The sequence below is a fragment of the Marmota monax genome, unplaced genomic scaffold, assembly GCF_021218885.2.
Source record: "Marmota monax isolate L192 unplaced genomic scaffold, Marmota_monax_Labrador192_F-V1.1 WCK01_AAM20220418_F8-fsc00010, whole genome shotgun sequence".
NCBI lineage: Eukaryota > Metazoa > Chordata > Mammalia > Rodentia > Sciuridae > Marmota > Marmota monax.
In genome coordinates this window covers 20,695,484-20,714,358 of record NW_026692321.1, presented here as the reverse complement: position 1 = coordinate 20,714,358, position 18,875 = coordinate 20,695,484, and the positions used below count along the sequence as shown (strand labels likewise).

At 33.8% G+C, this 18,875-nt stretch overlaps 1 protein-coding gene across 2 annotated transcripts in view; it reads right to left on the bottom strand.

Annotated features, from left to right (window-relative positions):
* The window catches only part of Spdya (speedy/RINGO cell cycle regulator family member A), a 36,008-nt gene that overhangs the window by 5,340 nt on the left and 11,793 nt on the right, over positions 1-18,875 (bottom strand). For both annotated transcript variants that reach the window (XM_046441554.2, XM_058578439.1), the window contains exons 4-6: positions 17,574-17,659; positions 12,881-13,052; positions 350-647 (exon numbers count right to left, since the gene is read on the bottom strand). In XM_046441554.2, the coding sequence (XP_046297510.1) occupies positions 350-647; positions 12,881-13,052; positions 17,574-17,659 (556 nt within the window). The remainder of the gene's footprint in view (positions 1-349; positions 648-12,880; positions 13,053-17,573; positions 17,660-18,875) is intronic.

The window sequence follows — 18,875 nt, the reverse complement described above, 5'->3', positions numbered from 1 at the left end:
AGTCTATAGAAGGAAGCCAATAGTTAGATGGTAATATTAAAAGTAAATTTATTTTTATCTTGAAATCCTTTTTGAATAAACATTTCAAAGAAATGGTTCAGGCTGTAATACTTAATGCTTATAGTGCATTAGTTCTCAATTTAACATATGTCATTAAAAATCCTTTTAGTTATGTAGACTACCATAAAACATACACAAGACAAAAGTAGTAACTGAAAAGGGGAAAACTTTCAAACTAATTTAATTATTTGTAATATATAAATAATCATATATCCCTACCTGTAAGGACTGACTAGAACTCAATAAATAACATGCATAAATCTAATTCTGTCTTATCACTAAATCATACCTTGAGAATAGCTATAAGCATGAGAAGGAGCACCTATTATGTCCTTTGATAATGAGTTGTGTGATTCCCGAGAGTGTTTTTCCATCAGCTCTCCTGTGTCACTGGATGAAGATGATGATGAAGACAATCCCAGTCTAACATATCTTCCTTTTTTACCACAGAGTGAACAATCTACGGGTGTGGCACTAGGTCCCCGGGGCAGTTGAACTTCATCTCTGTCGTAGTTTCTTACAGCTCCACTGTGGTGCACAGAGCGTTCTCGTTGCCAGATATAATGAGTTGGTGCAATGGCCATAACCTGTAATGGAAAGCTTACTTTTAGAATTTAATAAGATTTTTAAATTTATTAAAATAAAGTGTACAAAAATTTAACTGAAGAACAGCCACTTCTGCCAGGTGTGTTGGCACATGCCTATAATTCTACCAACTTGAGAGCCTGAGGCAGGAGGGATCACAAATTCATGGCCAGCCTCAGTAACTTTGTAAGACCCTGTCTCAAAATTGAAAAAATAAAAATTAAGGCTTGAAATGTATCGCAGTGTTAAAAGCACCTCTGAGTACAATCCCCAGTACCTAAAACAAAACCAAAAAAAAAAAGAACCTCAGCCATTTCTGAGATAAAAATCTAAGTTACCAGCCAGGTGCTGGGTACACACCTGTAATCCCAGCAGTTCGGGAAGCTGAGACTGAAGAATCAAGAGTTTAAAGCTAGCCTCAGCAAAAAGTGAGGCACTAAGCAACTTAGTGAGACCCTGTCTCTAAATAAAACAAAAAATAGGGCTGGGGATATAGCTCAGTGTTCAGGTACCCTTGAGTTCACTCCCTGGTACCAAAAAAAAAAAAAAATCTAAGTTACCAATTTTAAAACGGCAACAAAACATCTTCAGATATTGACATAGTATTTAAATAATGTCAAAACAGGAAACAGAATTGAAACAAACTTCCAGGTTGTTAGGGTGTTTGTTTTCAGAAATTTGAATATTTTAAGTTTAGGAAAGATAATATAGTTAGCCCAAAACAAAACATGATTCTTAACTTTGGAATGTGCTGGGTTAAAAAAAAATTAATTAAGGTTCTCAAATGTGTGTATGTTAGACTAGTCTAAAATTTGTCATTAGGAAAGGATATGGTGAATAACAACAAAAGTAAATTACTTAATCTCTTTGTTCCTCAGTTTCTTATCTGTAATATGAGAATAAGAGGGCTATTATGAGCAATAGATGAGATTACCTATAAAGTATTTAAGAGTCCTTCACTATCAAGCTTTGTTCTATAAGGCTTATTAAACAAAACATGGACTTTACAGTCAGGGTAGACTTTAAGTTTCTTATCCTGGCTCTGCCACTTCTAACTGTGTGATACTGAGCAAGTTATTTAACCTTTATGAGCCCCAATTTCTTCTCTAAAATGAGGATGGTATCTATCCCATGGGTTGTTCTGAGATTGGATGAGATAGGTGTGTAAAGTCCTTACCACATAGTAGGCATCTGGCAAATGATAGCCATTTACTGGCAGATGATAGCCATTTAAAAAGTCAACTAGGGAACCTCATGAAATCTACAACATATCAATAACCAATGTTTTGACCAGTGATTATCAAACTGTTTGGAGAGCCCTAAGGTTTCAGGGGTATTTTAGGGATACCAGGAGGGACAAGGGAAGACAACAGGCAAATCAACTCAATTTGGGGGATTGTGTGTATAATTTTTGTTTGGAAAGTAAGGGTTTTGCTGTTAAAAGTAAAAACCTTTAAGAAAAAACAAATTTAGAATAGTTTCTTCAAAAAATTGCGTTACTATAACTCCCCAAGATAATGACATAAAGAATACTGTGCTAATAGTATGCTTTTTCAGTGCTGGGGAACCAACTCAGGGCCTCAAGAATGTACACGCAAGGCAACTACTCTATCACTGAGCTACCATTCCAGCCTTCTATTATTTTTTTAAATTTATTTTTACAGTTATAGATGGACAGCATACCTTTGTTTTATTTCTTTATTTTGATGTGGTGCTGAGGATCCGAACCCAGTGCCTCAAATGTGCTAGGCAAGCACTTCACCACTGAGCTACAGCCCCAGCCCCTAGTTTCCTGTTATTTTTAAAATATATTTTAGAATTGAATTCACTTTATAATTCACTTCTTAAATCCTTCAAAAAAAGTTTTCAACATGTAAAAAGTTATATTATTTTAAAAAGTAGAAGCAAATGAAGATATATATATGTTTATATATAAACATTTATATATATATAAATATATATATATATATAAATGTTTATATATAAACATTTCTGAAACAATGTAAAACTAGGTTTACATCTAAAGTGAGGAAGTAGAATATTAGAATTTCTTATTTTTTGCATTTTAATTATTACTTTTCCCTCAATACTTCTGTATCTCTATTTCCCACATCTGGACTGTCCTTTCCCTTAGTCTTAGTTACTTCTCCCTGAAGACCCAGTACAAGGTCTACATAACTAAAAGGAATACATAACAAGGTCTACATAACTAAAAGGATTAAAAATCCTTTTAGTTATATAGACTACCATAAAACATAATGTGTGTATATAACTTCTGGGCTGGGGCTGAGGCTCAGTGGTAGCATACGTGTCTGGTATGTGTGAGGCACTGGGTTAGATTCTTAGTACCAAAAAAATAAAGATCTATCAGCAACTAAAAAATATTAAAAATAAATAAATAAATAAACTTCAGCTTTCAAGTTTTCTTGTCATAATATTAATGCTACTTTAGGGATTTTAGCATGTAAGTGTCTAGTTCTCAAATGATAGAGAAAAATAAGAGCTCACTGACATTACACACCTTAAACAACGTTGAGTTTTGTAGCAGTCCTACAACAAAGCTTGGTGAGAAGGGTGAAGGGAAACTGATAGCAATTTCCATTACTAAATGGAAAATTTGATAAACTTATTTTTGCAATAAATGACATATCATAGTATCTTTCCATGCCAACTCAGTTAAAAAATACATAGCCACACTTACTTTCTAACATGTCTACATATTTATATATACACACATATAATTACTTGAATAACAACAGTGAATTAAAAATAAAATTACTAGGTCACAATAATAGAGTTAGCCCAAAACAAAATTCTTTTTTTAAATATTTGTTAGTTGTAGTTGAACACAATACTTTTATATCACTTATTTATTTTTATGTGGTGCTGAGGATCGAACTCAGGGTCTCGCACGTGAGAGGCGAGTATTCTACCACTGAGCCACAACCCCAGCCCCCAAAACATAATTCTTAACTTTGGAAAAATCACATAACTTTCTGGGTTACAGGGTTATCTTTTGAAGATGTGCAGTTTTCAAATGCTAGGAAAATGACTTCTCTAAGGCATTGGTAGCAGTTGACTTTAAGAAACATTTTTCTCCTTTTTTCATTTAACTTACACTTCTGTCATTTTTAGTGATTTGGGTTTTTTCTTGTTATTGTGTCTTTGGCTGGTGTTTCTAAAATTTAATACTGTTTTTACAGGCTCTCTGTTTTTCCCTTTTTACTTCTCTGAGATCTCAAGAGGTAGTATAAGTATTAAAAGTACTGACTCTGGAGTTAAGACTGTTTAATTTGAATACTGGTATGTTTCTTTACTAATTATGTGCCCTTGGAGAGTTCACTCTGCCTTAGCTTTCTTTTTTTTTTTTAAATATTTTTTAGTTGTAAATGGACAAAATACATTTATTTATTTATCTTTATTTGGTGCTGAGGATCAAACCCAGGGCCTCACATCTACCACTGAGCCACAACCCCAGCCCCTGCCTTAGCTTTCTTATCTGGAATTACCTAGTTAGCTCTAAGAATGGCTATGGGAAATAATACATATGCAGTACATATAGCAGCACATGGCAGATCCTCAAAGTGTTAAATTTTAACTATTATGATTTATTTATTTTTATTTTTATGTTTTAGGTACTAGGGATTGAACTCGGGAAGTTTTCATCTGAGCCACATCCCCAGCTCTACTTTGTATTTTATTCAGAGACAGGGTCTCACTGAGTTGCTTAGCGCCTCACTTTTGCTGAGGCTGGCTTTGAACTTGCAATCCTCCTGCCAAGCCATTGGGATTACAGGTGTGACACTGCATCTGGCTAACTGCTTTAAACAGCACTTACATATAATGACTTATCTTACCACACCATTGACCATCTAATTGTCCAGTTATCACCTTAAAATGTCTAAATAGCAGATTCCTTATCTTCCTGATTGCTTCAGTTCACTTCACTATTTCCATTATGGAATGCATCACTCTTCCTGCATAGATTCACTCCTCCTATAAAGATGTGAAACTAACAGCTCCTTCTCTCACGTGCCCTATATTCAACTAGTCACCAAGTAATGACAATTATAATTCTGTAACATTTCTAACATCGATTTCATTTTCTTAAGTACTGCTATCTAGTTCACATCCTTGCTTCATGCTATCACTACACTATTCTGTCTAAAAACACTGTTTACAGGGCTGGGGATATAGCTCAGTTGGTAGAGTGCTTGCCTTGCATGCATAAGACCCTGGGTTCAATCCCCAGCACCACAAAAAAAAAAAAAAAAATAAAAGCTTTTGGGGCTGGGATTGTGGCTCAGTGGTAGAGTGCTCGCCTAGTATGGGCGGGACTGGGTTCAAACCTCAGCACCACATAAAAATAAAGGCATTGTGTTATATGTCCGTCTACACCTAAAAAATAAATATTAAAAAAAAATGAAAACACTGTTTACTACTTCACTGCTTTCTGAATTCCTAATTTGGAGTCAAGTAGACACTAACAGAACTTGGCTATAATGATATTGTAGCATTCAGACTATAGAACATAAGTGGAATCCAGGAAAACTTCCTCTCAATTTGCTGTCTTCCATGATGCATGAAAGAGGTTGGAATTAGAATATTCTTCTCTCATTGTATAGGCATCCTCCCTAATCTGTAAACCAGTCTAGAAATTAAGACATCACCAAGGTAAACAAATTCCACCTCAAAGAATATGATGTCCAAAAAGATAACCTAATCATAAGAAAATAAGTTCAGAGTAAGTAGGGAAATAGTCTTATTGTTCTGGAGAAGATCTACATATATTTTTCAGATTTGTGGTAGCTGACAAAAAGAGAAAAAAAAAACTCATTAAACTAGGGACTCAAAAAGGAAAATGGGGCTAAAAGGGGAAAGCAGGCATACCAGTAATAAAATATAGCACAGTTGGGGGGAGAGAGGGAGAGAGAGACAAATTATAAAAGTCATTATCTTTTGACAGTGGTATATAATGGAAAGTGCTGAATGTAAGTATAGTTATCTCTGTCACTAACTTTAGGGCTATGGACAAGTCACAACTAAACAAGTTTTTTTCATCTCTGAAATGAAAAGACTACTACTTAATCCCCAAAATAAAATATAAATGCATTTTTCTAAACTAATATGAGAGGTTTATACATAGGCTAGATGTCTTAGAGCAAACAGAACACTGGACAATCATTAAATATGAAGTTCTGGCTCTGCTACTTACTTGTATGATCTTGAGTAAATCCCAACCTCCTTGGTATTCAGTTTCATTAGCTGTAAAATTAGAGTGCCACCACCCTCACAGGAATTTTTGTGAGAATAAGAAAATAATTTATACGAAAATATTTATAACTTTACAGTTGCACTAGGCAACTGTAAAGTATTATTATCTTTTTTTTTTTTTTTGGTATCAGGGATTGAATTCAGGGGTACTTAACCACTGAGCCACCTCCCCCAGGCCTATTTTGTATTTTATTTAGAGACAGGGTCTCACTGAGTTGCTTAGCACCTCGGCATTGCTGAGACTGGCTTTGAACTTGTGATCCTCCTGCCTCAGCCACCAGAGACACTGAGATTACAGGTGTGTACCACCGGACCCTGCTTAAAATATTATTATTTTAAGTCAGTTTGTAGCCAACTCAATTTGAGTTCATTTTAGGATATAGGACTAAAGAAATATTTTGATAAACAATATGCTAGATCCAAATGCATAGAATGCTAATGATGTAATTGTTTATAATAACCCTCTCCACAACAATAAACTTCATGTGTTACTCATAAACTAACTGTTGAATGAATACTTAAAAAGAGAACAGGATAAAGTTTACTAGATAGTTGCCTTTTCTTTTTTCTTAAATTCAATTTTCAGATAGGGTCTCACTGAGTTGCCCAGGCTGACTTCAAACTTGTGATCCTCCTGCCTCAGCCTCCCAAGTAACTGGAACTGCAAGCACATGCCACCATGCTTGGCTGGTAGTTGTCTTCTCTATACCCCAATGACTCAAATGTACCTGGTTTTTTTTTTTTTTTAACAATTTTTTTTAAGAGAGAGAGAGAATTTTAATATTTATTTTTTAGTTTTCGGTGGACACAACATCTTTGTTTGTATGTGGTGCTGATTATCGAACCCCGGCCGCTCGCATGCCATACGAGCACGCTACCGCTTGAGCCACATCCCCAGCCCCAAATGTACCTATTTGAAACAGCCAAAAATAGGTTATTTAACTGCCCTGGAGTAAGGGGCATGCAAAGTGAGCTCAGTGAAGAATTATTCTATAATTTATTGGGTTTTTAAAATGCTTTCCTACTTCATGAATAAAAAGGTACAAAAAAGGATTGGAAGCCTTAAATTCCATGCATTGTACCAGCAAATATTTACTATCTATCTATTTGTATGTGTGTGTGTGTGTGTGTGTTTATCTTTTTGTTTATACCTTAGTGAATGTGAATTGATAATTATACATTGTGGTTTTGATTTGTATGTCCCTGATAGTTAATGACTTTGAACATCTTTCCATGTGTTTTTTTTGCCATTTGTATATCTTATTTGGAAAAATGTCTATTCAGCTCCTTTGTCTATTTTTTTTTAATATTTATGTTTTAGAAGTAGTTGAACACAATATTTTTATTTTATTTATTTATATATGGTGCTGAGGATCGAACCCTGGTCCTCACACTCTGAGCCACAACCCCAGCCCCTCCTTTGTTTTTTAACTGGGTTGTCTTTTATTATTGAGTTCCAAGAGATCTTTATATATTCTAGATACAAGTCCCTTATCAAATAAATGATTTGCAAGAAAAATTTCTCCCATTCCCAATTTGTGGATTGCCTCTTCACTTGGTATCTTTGCATTTTTTTTTTTCCCTTTTTATTGGTTCTTTTTAGTTATACAAAATATTAGGATTCATTTTGACATAGCCATTAAAGTATGGAATATAATTTCCTTAACTTAGTCACTTGATATCTTTTAAAGGACAAAAATTGTAACTTTTTTGAGGGGGGTCTGAGGATTGAACTCAGGGGCACTCAACCACTGAGTCACAATCCCAGTCATGTTTTGTATTTGATTTAAAGACAGGGTTTCACTGAGTTGATTAGCACCTCACTGTTGCTGAAGTTGGCTTTGAACTTGCAATCCTCCTGTCTCAGCCTCCTGAGATGCTGGGATTACAGGCGTGTGCAACCGTGCCTGGCTGAAAGTTTTTAAGTTTGATGACATCTACTTTATCCATATTTTCTTTTGTTGCTTGTATTTTTGGTCTCATATCTAAGAAACCTAATTCAAGGTCACTAAGATTTATCACTACATTTTCTTTTAATTAAGAGTTTTACAGTTTTAATTTGGACTTTTATGTCTTTGATTCATTTTGAGTTAAATTTTATATATAGTATAAGGGAGGTACTCAACTTCATTCTTTTGCATGTCAGTTGTCCAGCACCATTTGTTGAAAAAAAAATATTATTTGTCCCCCATTGAATTCTCTTGACAACCTTGTCAAAATTCAATTGAACAAAATAGTGATGGTTGCTTTCTAGACACTTCAATACTACTTTGAGGGAATATTACCTTATGTAGCATAAGGAAAGATCTCTTTAAGGTGACATTTAAGCATAATCCTGGATGTAGTGAGGAAGTGAAGCATATTCAATTCTAGGGAAAGAGCATTCTAAGTAATGAGAACAGCAAGTGCAGAGAACCTAAGGTAGGAATGAGCCTGGTGTATTTGAAGAGTATGGCAAGGAGGCCAGTGTAGCTGAGGTAGAGTGGGCAAGGATAGCAGATGAGGTCAAAGTGATAAGAAAGGAGAGCTGGTAGAACCATAAGGACTTTGCCTTTTACCCTATATGAGATGAGAAGCCACTGGGGGCTTTTGATGAAAAGAGTCATGATTCACTTATTTTTTAGAAGATTTACTTCAGTTGCTGTATGAACAAAAAAAGTACAGGGAAGAAAGGTTATAGGAGAGACCATTGGGAAGGTTATGGAAAAAATCAAGGCAAAAGATGACAGTAGGATATTAGTGGTGGGGTTTATAAGAAATGACATTTTTTTCAAGTATGGATGTGAGAAAAAGGAAAAAAGAATCAACAATAACAATTTTTTGGCCTGAACAACTAAAAGTTTTAGTTGCTTTTTACTAACATATGGATGACAGTAAGGAATAAAAGGTTTAGAGGTCTGTGTAGAGAAATATGGAGTTCAGTATTAAACATGTTAAGTCTGGGTTATTATTTAGGCAATAAAATATGAACAAGCAATTTGATATGCAGACCAGGATGTGGAAGAGATGTTAGCTATCCTCATTAAAGCTTTGGGAATGAATGATATTAGTACTATCAGTAGAAGAGAGAAGTCATCTCCTAGGACCCTGAGCCCTGGGGCATTCTAATGAGATTAGTGAGGTGGAAAGGAACTGACAAATAGGTCTGAAAAAGAAAAATCTGATATCCTTGAAACCAAATGAAGAGAATATCGGGATAAATGACATCTACCAATTGCTGCTGCTAAGTTGAGGGCTAAGAACTTCAGATTTGGCAATTCAGAACTATTTGATACCTTGAAAAGTTTTTGTGTAATGATGGGAAAGACTTTACATAGTTTCAAGGAGAATGGAAATGAAGGAAGTAGAGACAGAGTACAAACTCTTTACGGGGTTTAATTAAAAGAGGCAGGGCACAGAAATGTAGCTGGGGGATGAAACTTTTTAATTTGTTTAAGTTGGTGACAATCTTAGAGCAATTCTGTATTCTGATGGCAGTGGTCTAGTAAAACAAAATATGAAATGCTGGAAAGGGAGACAATTACTGGAGTGATGTTATGAAAAAAGCAAGAAAAAATGAGATCTAGTGCACAAATAGAGGGAATGGACTTGGATAGGAGCAAAGATGGTTCTTCCACAATATTGAAGGGAGGCAGAATATATAGGTAAACATACAGTTAGAATGACAGATTTGCTGTATGTTGACATTCTTTTCTGATTGCTTTATTTTCTCAGTTAAAGAGAATGCATTATTGTTACCAATTGAGTGTGAGAACAGAAATGGGAGATATTAGAAGTGTAATATGTTTGACTTCATAAAATATTCAGTTTATAGTTTAAACAATAGGCAAGTAAATAACTACAAAATTTGTTCAGTGCTATAGAAACAAATAAGATATTGTGATAGAGGATAAAGGGATTAAGCAGATTTAAATAAGGTGAACTTTTTGATCAAAAAGCTAGAAGAAAGGATTTTTTTGTTGTTTAGAAAAAGGATTTTAAAATATTTTTGCCCCAAAAAAGTGATAAATGCGGGGGCTTGGGCTGTGGCTCAGCGGTAAAGTGCTTGCCTAGCATGTGCGAGGCCCTGGGTTCGATCCTCAGCACCACACATAAATAAATAAAATAAATGTATTGCATCCAACTACAACTAAAAAATAAATATTTTTTTAAAAGTGATGTTTGTGAAGAGATAGATATGTCTAACCTGATTATACAATGAAATCATGTAATGAAACATCACATGGTATCCCATTAATATGTACAATTTTTGTGTTTTTCTTTATCAGTTTAAAAACAGTTTTTAAATGTTGACATATGAAAAAGCATAAGGGATACAATAACAATCATGCATCCATATTTCTACGACCTAGAATGAATGGATGTTACTGCTATTTTTGCTTTAAGCATTTTTAAGTTAAAAGCAATATAAAGGATCTGGTAGACTTACTACATAATCAATAAATCAGTATGTACTTAATGAATGAATGAGTTCTGTCAAACATTAAGGAACAAGCTAGCTTGCCCAGGAAAAGCTCAGGCAATAAAAATTTATATACCTTTAAACTCTCAAAATTTAAAGTTAGGAAAAACTTTAGTTTAATTGCTTACCTAAAGGATGAATCTTCTGTATAACAATCAACTGCTTGTTTTTAAAAAGTCATCAGTGACAGAAATCACTGCCTCTCGAACAGTCTATCTCATTTTCACATAACTGTTAGAACAACTGAACGATTATTATTGAATTTTAGTTCTCCATCTACAGATCTTAATCCTCTGCTTACATTCCAAAAAGAAAATTCACATATATTTTCTGTCCTGCTATGGTACTTTAAATATCTGAAAGCAGCTAGTAAGCTTCCGAAATCTTCTCTTCTTCATACTAAAAATCTCTACTTTTTGTTATTCTACATATGACATTTTTCTTTTGAGACCCTGCTCTATTCTAGTTGCTCTCCTCTCTCTATATATTTGTTCTTCAATATTCTTCAAGTGTGGTATGCAGAACTAAATGCAATACTTTAGCTATAATCTGATGATTACCTCTTTTCTGCAGCTTAAGTCTAAACTTCCTGGAAGTCCCATTCCAAAACTAAATTTTCAGCTGTCTATAATATTTTAATCTTTTATATTCACATTATTTTTTTATTTAAAATTTTTAATTAGTAAAATAGCAGTTGTGTAAACTGCTCTGACTCTGATCTTATCTGACCACATACTGGAGTGGCAATAGTTTATAAAAGGACTTGGGTGAGAACAGTCAATATATCAGTTCCAACAAAAATGCAGATTAGAATGTCTAAAGTTGAGTAAATGAAAATTTAAATGGAGCAAATTAAATATTAGAAATCATATGAGCCTCTCCATCAAACAAGTGAGGCCTCCTTTAATAGTCTTTACCATAGCCACTTGCAATCACAAGAAAATTCATTAAGACCAATCATGTTGTGCAACCCCTAAAGGAAAAAACTGAGGAAACTCATGGGTAATTTTCAGAGCTTCATTATAAAGTCCACACTATTAAGCCACAGCATTCTCTTTGGCTCTTTTACAGTCTGGTACAGCAGATAAGATGTTTCCAGCTCTAATAGAGTATATTAACCCTGCTGGTGTGAAAATGTCTAGAAAGTAGTGGGGTGGTCAGTCATCAGATAAAGTATTGCCAGTCCTCCTGGAGTCTTGTTACTGGTACGCACGCATGCGCTCTTTCTCTCTCTCTCTTTTTTGGTGTTGCTGGGGATTGAACCCATGGCCTTGGGCATTTGAGGCAAGTACTCTACCAACTGAGCTAGCCCCCTTCTATTCTTTTAGCTGGGTGTCTCACAGGTTCTGAAGCATTTACTTTGAAAAAATTAGTGTGTTCAAATATAGTCCATAAGGATGACAACAGATATGCAAATTATCCACTCTTAAATTGGGGAGGGAATGACAAAGTGAAAATACAGTACTCTTCCAATGCTCTTTAATTGGAATGAGTCCAATTTAAATTCCTTAATGAGGATCCATTAATTTGAAGGGACCTCATACATCCAACTTTTCATCTACTGAATTTAATCTTGTAAAAGCTTGACTTACTGTGTATTCTTTTAAGTTATTTCTGAATCTTTTCCCAAGAGTCAACAATCCTCTTAATTTATCCTATAAATATGTATGTCTGTTTTATCTTCATTCATTAATAAATATAATTAATTAACAAGATTGGTTCTAGGCAGAATTCTGTGACATACCACTGAAGTCTTCACTTAGGTTTGCCACTAATCTTTTAATTGGTTCCTTTTGGCCCATAATCATTTAACTGTATAGGATTTAACTTAGTGATAAATTAATCTACCTTACATTTATCAAAATTTCTAAACTAATACAAGAGCTTACAGTGATCACTGTTCTCCATTTAGTTTTCTCTCAAATTTTCCTTTAGTTTGAAACATTAGCTTTCTTTATTAAAAACCAAAACATTTGATCAAATAATTGACTTTAAAATTTTTAGTGTCCTTTTGGTTTACCTTGAAATCTAACATCAAGGAAACAACGTATTCTATGTGAATAGAGATATGGGTTTAAAAAATATTTAATTTAAATTATATACTTCAATCTTGGGAACTTGAAATATCACATATTTAGCATAAATTGTTGATTCAATTCCAGAGTTATTACAATCCTTAATAAGCATTTATTTTGGTATGCTCACACCACTCTTTCCTAATATATTGGTGATCTTCTAGGAACGAGAAGCACATTAAAATAAAAGTACTATAGGAGTAGCCTGCTCTGAAAAACAGAAATGACAATTTTTAATTATTATGACACAAATTCAAATACCAATAAGGTAATTCAGAAATGGTAGACATAGTAATGGTCAGGTTTATTATATGTGCTTACATTTACAAAACAAAAAAGAAACATTAAAACCATATTAAAAAGAAAGGAAAATTAAATAAACAGAAGACAAAGGTTACATATGTAAGCATTTTAAAGTCCTTACCTCCTCACAGCATCGTCTGCTTACAATAGCCCTATAATCAATTCTATCCCAGAGTTGGTCCCTTAACTTTAAGAAATTAGGGAACAGTTTTCTCCAGTTTTTCCCTAGAGCCCATGGAAAAATTTCATACTTGGATTCTTCCTCATCTTCTTCAACTGTATTAGCCAGATACCTAGTAAGACCAATAACCCAAAAAAGAAATGGGCAAGGACAGAAAGAATAGTTAACAACAACAAAAAGAAATACAAATGGCTTTTAAACACATATAAGATGTTCAACTTTACTCATAATTTAAAGAAAGGCATACCAAAAATAGAGATATAGGGAATTTTACCTTGTTGGGTTCTGGGTATTTTTGTACTCCTATAAATCTTAAGTTTCATATTGGGATGCAGTTAAGTTACTTGGAAACAACTGGATCCTTCCATGTCCTGATTTTATTATTTCTTATATGTATCTGGAGCAATGTTGAGTCTGAGGCTAATTACTGATAACTACCTGAGGCAAGAACTTCCTGAGTTCTTGAGTTCTTAAAACTTCATAAATTAAGAATTTTCAGTCTGGTTGGTAGAAACAGACATCGTTCCAGCTCTATGTGAATGAATGTTAAACACTGTTTCCTAATATTTTTTAAAATAATCTTTCCCTAGACTCAGGTAGTTTCTGTATACATGAATGGAGATCAGAATTCTATCAAATATTTGAGAGGGACCAGGCATGCACAGAAGAAGGAAAACAATCCATAATAAGAATAACCAATCAATCAAAACTAAACAAGGACATTAGAAGTTAAAATTAGGGCTGAGTTGTGGCTCAGTTGTAGAGGACTTGCCTGGCATGTGTGAGGCACTGGGTTCAATCCTCAGCACCATATAAAAATAAATAAAATAAAGGTATTATGTCCATCTACTGAAATATTTTTAAAGTTAAAATTAATCCATATGCTCAAAAAATAGACATTGAAAATGTGTGTCTAGACATGAAAATACGATGAAACTACACTAAATGATGCCTGTAATCCCAGCTATTAGGGAGGCTGAGGTAGGAAGATTGTGAGTTTGAAGCCAGGAAGGAAGGAAGGAAGGGAGGGAGGAAGGGAGGAAGGGAGGAAGGAAGGAGGGAAGGAGGGAAGAAGGGAGGGGAAAGAAGAGGAAAGAGGAGGAGGAATAAGAAGAAGGAGAAGGAGGAAGGAGGAGAAAAAGGAAGCAAAAGAGGGGGAGGAGGAAGGAGAAGGAAAAAAGGAGGAGAGAAAGAGGAGGAAAGAAGAAGAAGAAAATTATACTGGAATTAATGGCAGATTAAATACTATAGAAGATTTGTGAATTGAAGGCACAGAAACTATTTGAAATGACATACACAGAGAAAAAAAAAGGAACAAAAATCATGAACAGGGCATAATTTAGATGTGGGATAACCCCCAAAAGTCTAATAAAGGTGAAATTAGAGTCTCTTAAGTCAGTGGGTATGCAGAAAAATATTTAAAGAAATAATGGCTGAACATTTTAAAAATTTGATGAAAATTATAAATCTTCAAAGCCAAATGGACATGAAGAAAATTATACCAAAGTACATTGCTCAAAACTAATGATAAAAAATATTAAAAGCAGTCAGAAAAAATATGAGACATGTTAGATAATACAGGAACAAAGTTAAGGATGGAGCAGATTTGCCATCTGAAATAATGCAAGCCCCATAGTTGATTTTTCAGGAAAGATGGGTAATATACAACAAAAATATTACAAAATACATAGGGAACAAGGAATCATGGGCAGAAAATTTAAAAAGTACCCTGTTAAAATAAGGGGATAAATACATCTGAAAAATATCAAAAATCTATAATGTACTTTGGAGCCATATTGGGATCACATCATGATTCTACTCTACATTAACAATTTTTTCATGTTCAGTATGACAAAATCTCTATCACATATGAGGAAGATATCCTCCAACTTGAAACAGATTTCCTTGGTGCAGAGTCCATTTCTTTTGCGTAATAATTATGTTTATTCAAGTAAAGAATTAAGAACTTCCTATTGTAGTCATTGAAGGATGAAATTAAAAAAAAAAAAAAGATAAATGAACTGGGTGTGGTAGGGAGTATGTGTAATCCCAACTGCTCAGGAGGCTGAGGCAGGAGGATTGCAAATTTGAGGTCAGCCTGGGCAATTTAGCAAGACTGTCTCAACATGAAATTTTAAAAAAGAATGGGGATATAGCTCACTGGTAGAGCATTTTCTTAACACTGAGGCCCTGAATGTAACCCTTCCTATGTGGGGAAAAAAAATACATGTTCTTTGATCTTAAGGAGCAGTTAAGTAGAGGAGGCAAGTAAATATGAAACAAAAAACCATGAAAGAGAATATGGAAGAGTGATAATAGAAGTTCAGAGTGTTATAAGAATATATTGAAAGGAAACTAAGATTATATAGAAAGGAAAAGAAATTCAGTTTTAGAACTGTAGCTAATAGAAAATATAGGAACTACTGAGTCAGGCTATACAAAAAATTATGACTAGACATAGAATGGAAATTACAATTCATGTTATTTTTAACATAGAACTTATATTACAACATGAGATGCAACCTACAGACTACTCACTACATAGTACATGCTGACAAGTGCTTTAATGATAACTTTACAAAACATGTGAAACAAATCCAATTTAAGGCTTCTAGTAAGATTTAAAGTTCCAGGTTTTAAAAAAATTCTCAGGTGAGAAAAAACTATAAAAGATATTATATCAACATACAGATATAATACTGAGACATGTAAACAGCCATTTAACTTGGTGTCAATGGCTGAATTTGACTATTGGTAAATCACAGCTGAATTTGTACCTCATCTCTGCTCCTTACTAACTTTCGTGATCTTCAAAAATAATTAATCTTTCTGAGTCTGTTTCCTCATCTGTAAACCGGTGATTTAAAAAAAAATGCATTTCAAGGAGGCATGGTGACTAAACCTATAATCCTACCTACTGAGGAGGTTAACGGAGAAGGATTACGATTTCAAGGCCAACAACTAAGCAACACAGTGAGACCCTGTCTCAGAAAAAATTATTTCACAGGGAAAACTAAATATATTAATATATAAAAAATGTCATGGTGCTTTGTATGTAATACTCAGTATTTGCTAATACTATTATATTCTTCCAATTTAGCGATCATCACCAAATTTTAAATTTGAGTTCACTTTTTCCTATGTATTGGAAAGTATGTCTCTTCAATAAATGCAACAGTCAGTTTCTTCTAGTCTTATGCCTTTAATAACTCTTTTTTTCTTTAATAACTCTAATTCCAAATTAAAATAGACTTTAGGTAAAAACTTACTCTTTGATGTTGATAGATACTGTAAGTTTGATGTTGCATTATATCCAGATATAAGATAGAAAACAAAAAAATTGTGTGTGTGTGTATGTATGTATAATATATATAATTTTTTTTTTGACCTGGGGATTGAATCCAGGGTCTCACACATGCTAGGCAAGTACTCTACCAATGAGCAACACCCCAGCCCATACACACACACACACACACACACGCACACACACGTACATATACATGTGTGTGTGTGTGTGTGTGTGTGTGACTGTATGGTTTTTTGTGTGGTGCTGGAACTCAGGGCCTGTGCATGCAAGGCAAGCACTCTACCAACTGAGCTATATCCCCAGCCCCTCCAAAATATATTTTAAAATTACATTTCTATTAGCTGAATTCTGACTTACAGATTGGAAAATCACATCATTAAAATCATTTAACAGATCACAAAGTTTACATGAACTAACACAAAGTTAATGGAAAACAAACTATATTCCTTTGTTCACTGTGTTCAGTAAAATAGTCAGTGGATACCAAAAGAATTAAACATGAATGACTGCTATCTTATAGACATAGATACACAAAAGAGTATGTCTAGACTTATTTCCCACAAAATGTTCAATGTAAAAGGGCAATGATAGTAATGATTTTTATTGTATATTAACTGGAAATTTAAAAGAGAATCTCCTAGCTTTTAAAAAAATATTTTTAGTTGTAGATGGACACAATACCTTTAATCCATTTATTTATTTTTATGTGGTACTGAGGATTGAACCCAGTGCCCCACACTTGCCAGTCAAGCACTCCACCACCCAGCTACAGCCCCGGCAAAATCCTAGCTTTTTTTTTTTTTTTTTAATTTAAGTCATAAAGAAGAGAATTTGAGATCATGTATATGGGAACACTCTGAAAACTGTAAAAGGCACAATACAAACTCGAGAGGAATATTGAACAATAAGTCTTAGGCATGCAGCATGATAAGCTCAATGAAAAGAACATAAAAATATCATATTAAGGTAAAAAAATGCATAGATTTTATACAGGAAGGTCTATTCAAAGATACCCATAAATTTTTTTTGGTTGGTTGGGTATCAGGGATTGAATTTAGAGACACTCAACTACTGAGCCGCATCCCCAGTCCTATTTTGTATTTTATTTAGAGACAGGGTCTCACTGAGTTGCTTGGTGCCTCACTTTTGCAGAGGCTAGCTTTGAACTCAAAATCCTCCTGCCTCAGCCTCCCAAACCACTGGGATTATAGGCATGCACCACCACACCAGCAAAGATATCCATAAAGTTTTAACTGCTTCTGTTTTAAATAAGTTATCTCATACATTATAAATAACATAAAATCACATCATAGAAAGCATACTTACAGAGCAATAAAGAAATTTATCCTGGTATGCTCATTTATAGTAAATTTAGCTCTCTTGAAATAAACAAAGGTCATAGCCAAAAGATACTATAAGGAAAAAAGTTAGAAATTAACATTTGCTTTCATAAATTGTCCAAATAGTTAAATTTATTTATTTATTTATTAATATTTATTTTTTAGTTTTCGGTGGACACAACATCTTTATTTTATTTTATGTGGTGCTGAGGATCGAACCCAACGCCCCGCGAATGGCGAATGCCAGGCAAGCGCGTTACCGTTTGAGCCACATCCCCAGCCCCAAATAGTTAAATTTAAAATTTTTTTTTATAAACAAGTTAAAAAGCATTATCTTTATTATAGTATCGATTTGAGTACTTTGTTTCCTGTAATCAATCCATGTCAATAGTGATAGTTATTGACCATTTATTAACTAGATAAGACTCCTAAATTTTATTTGTAAATAATTTTTTGAATTAAAACCCCATTTTTCTAACTTAAAATTCAAACCTATAGATAAGTTGAAGTAATATTAAAGTAACTATACATGGTTCATATAGACTCACAAATTATTATTTTGCAGCATTTGCTTTATATTTGTGTGTGTGTGTGTGTGTGTGTACACACACACAATACACTTTTCTTCTAAACTTTTATTTGTAGACATCCATGCTCACCTCCCTGCCTTTTTTTCTTGGTGCTGGTGATTATGTATGCTAAATATATGGCATCATGTATGCTAAATATATGCTCTACCACTGAACCCTGATACTTATTTTTCAAGTAACTTTCAGGAGTTTTCTAAATAACTCAAGAAATCAGAATAAGATGACTCCACTCCCACGGGGAAAACATATTTTAAATGTATTATTAGAAAGCTACATGGCTAACCTGTTATTAGAACACAACAGGATCTTACTATTCAAATTACAAACAAGTTATAATTGTAATATTTTCTTTCTCATAAAATACCCATTCATCTTATAGTCACAGTATTGGGCACCAAGGTGATTCCAAGTTTTCACGTGACTTCTGGTAAAGGATTATTAAAGTAGTATTGATACAGTTCTCTTTTCAACTACTGCCCCCTGCTGTCCACAACTTTAATGCATAAAAAAAGCCATGAAGTTTAAAAAAACGATTCCACAGAAAATGGATATTTGATATTAAAACATTACTGTAAATTTTAAAGTGTTAGTGACATTGTGATTATGTTTTAAAATCCTTTATTTAAAAATATTTATAGATTAAAGGCTAGGATGTCTGTAATTTGCCTGAAGATAATCCAGTCTCAAGGGCAGGGATT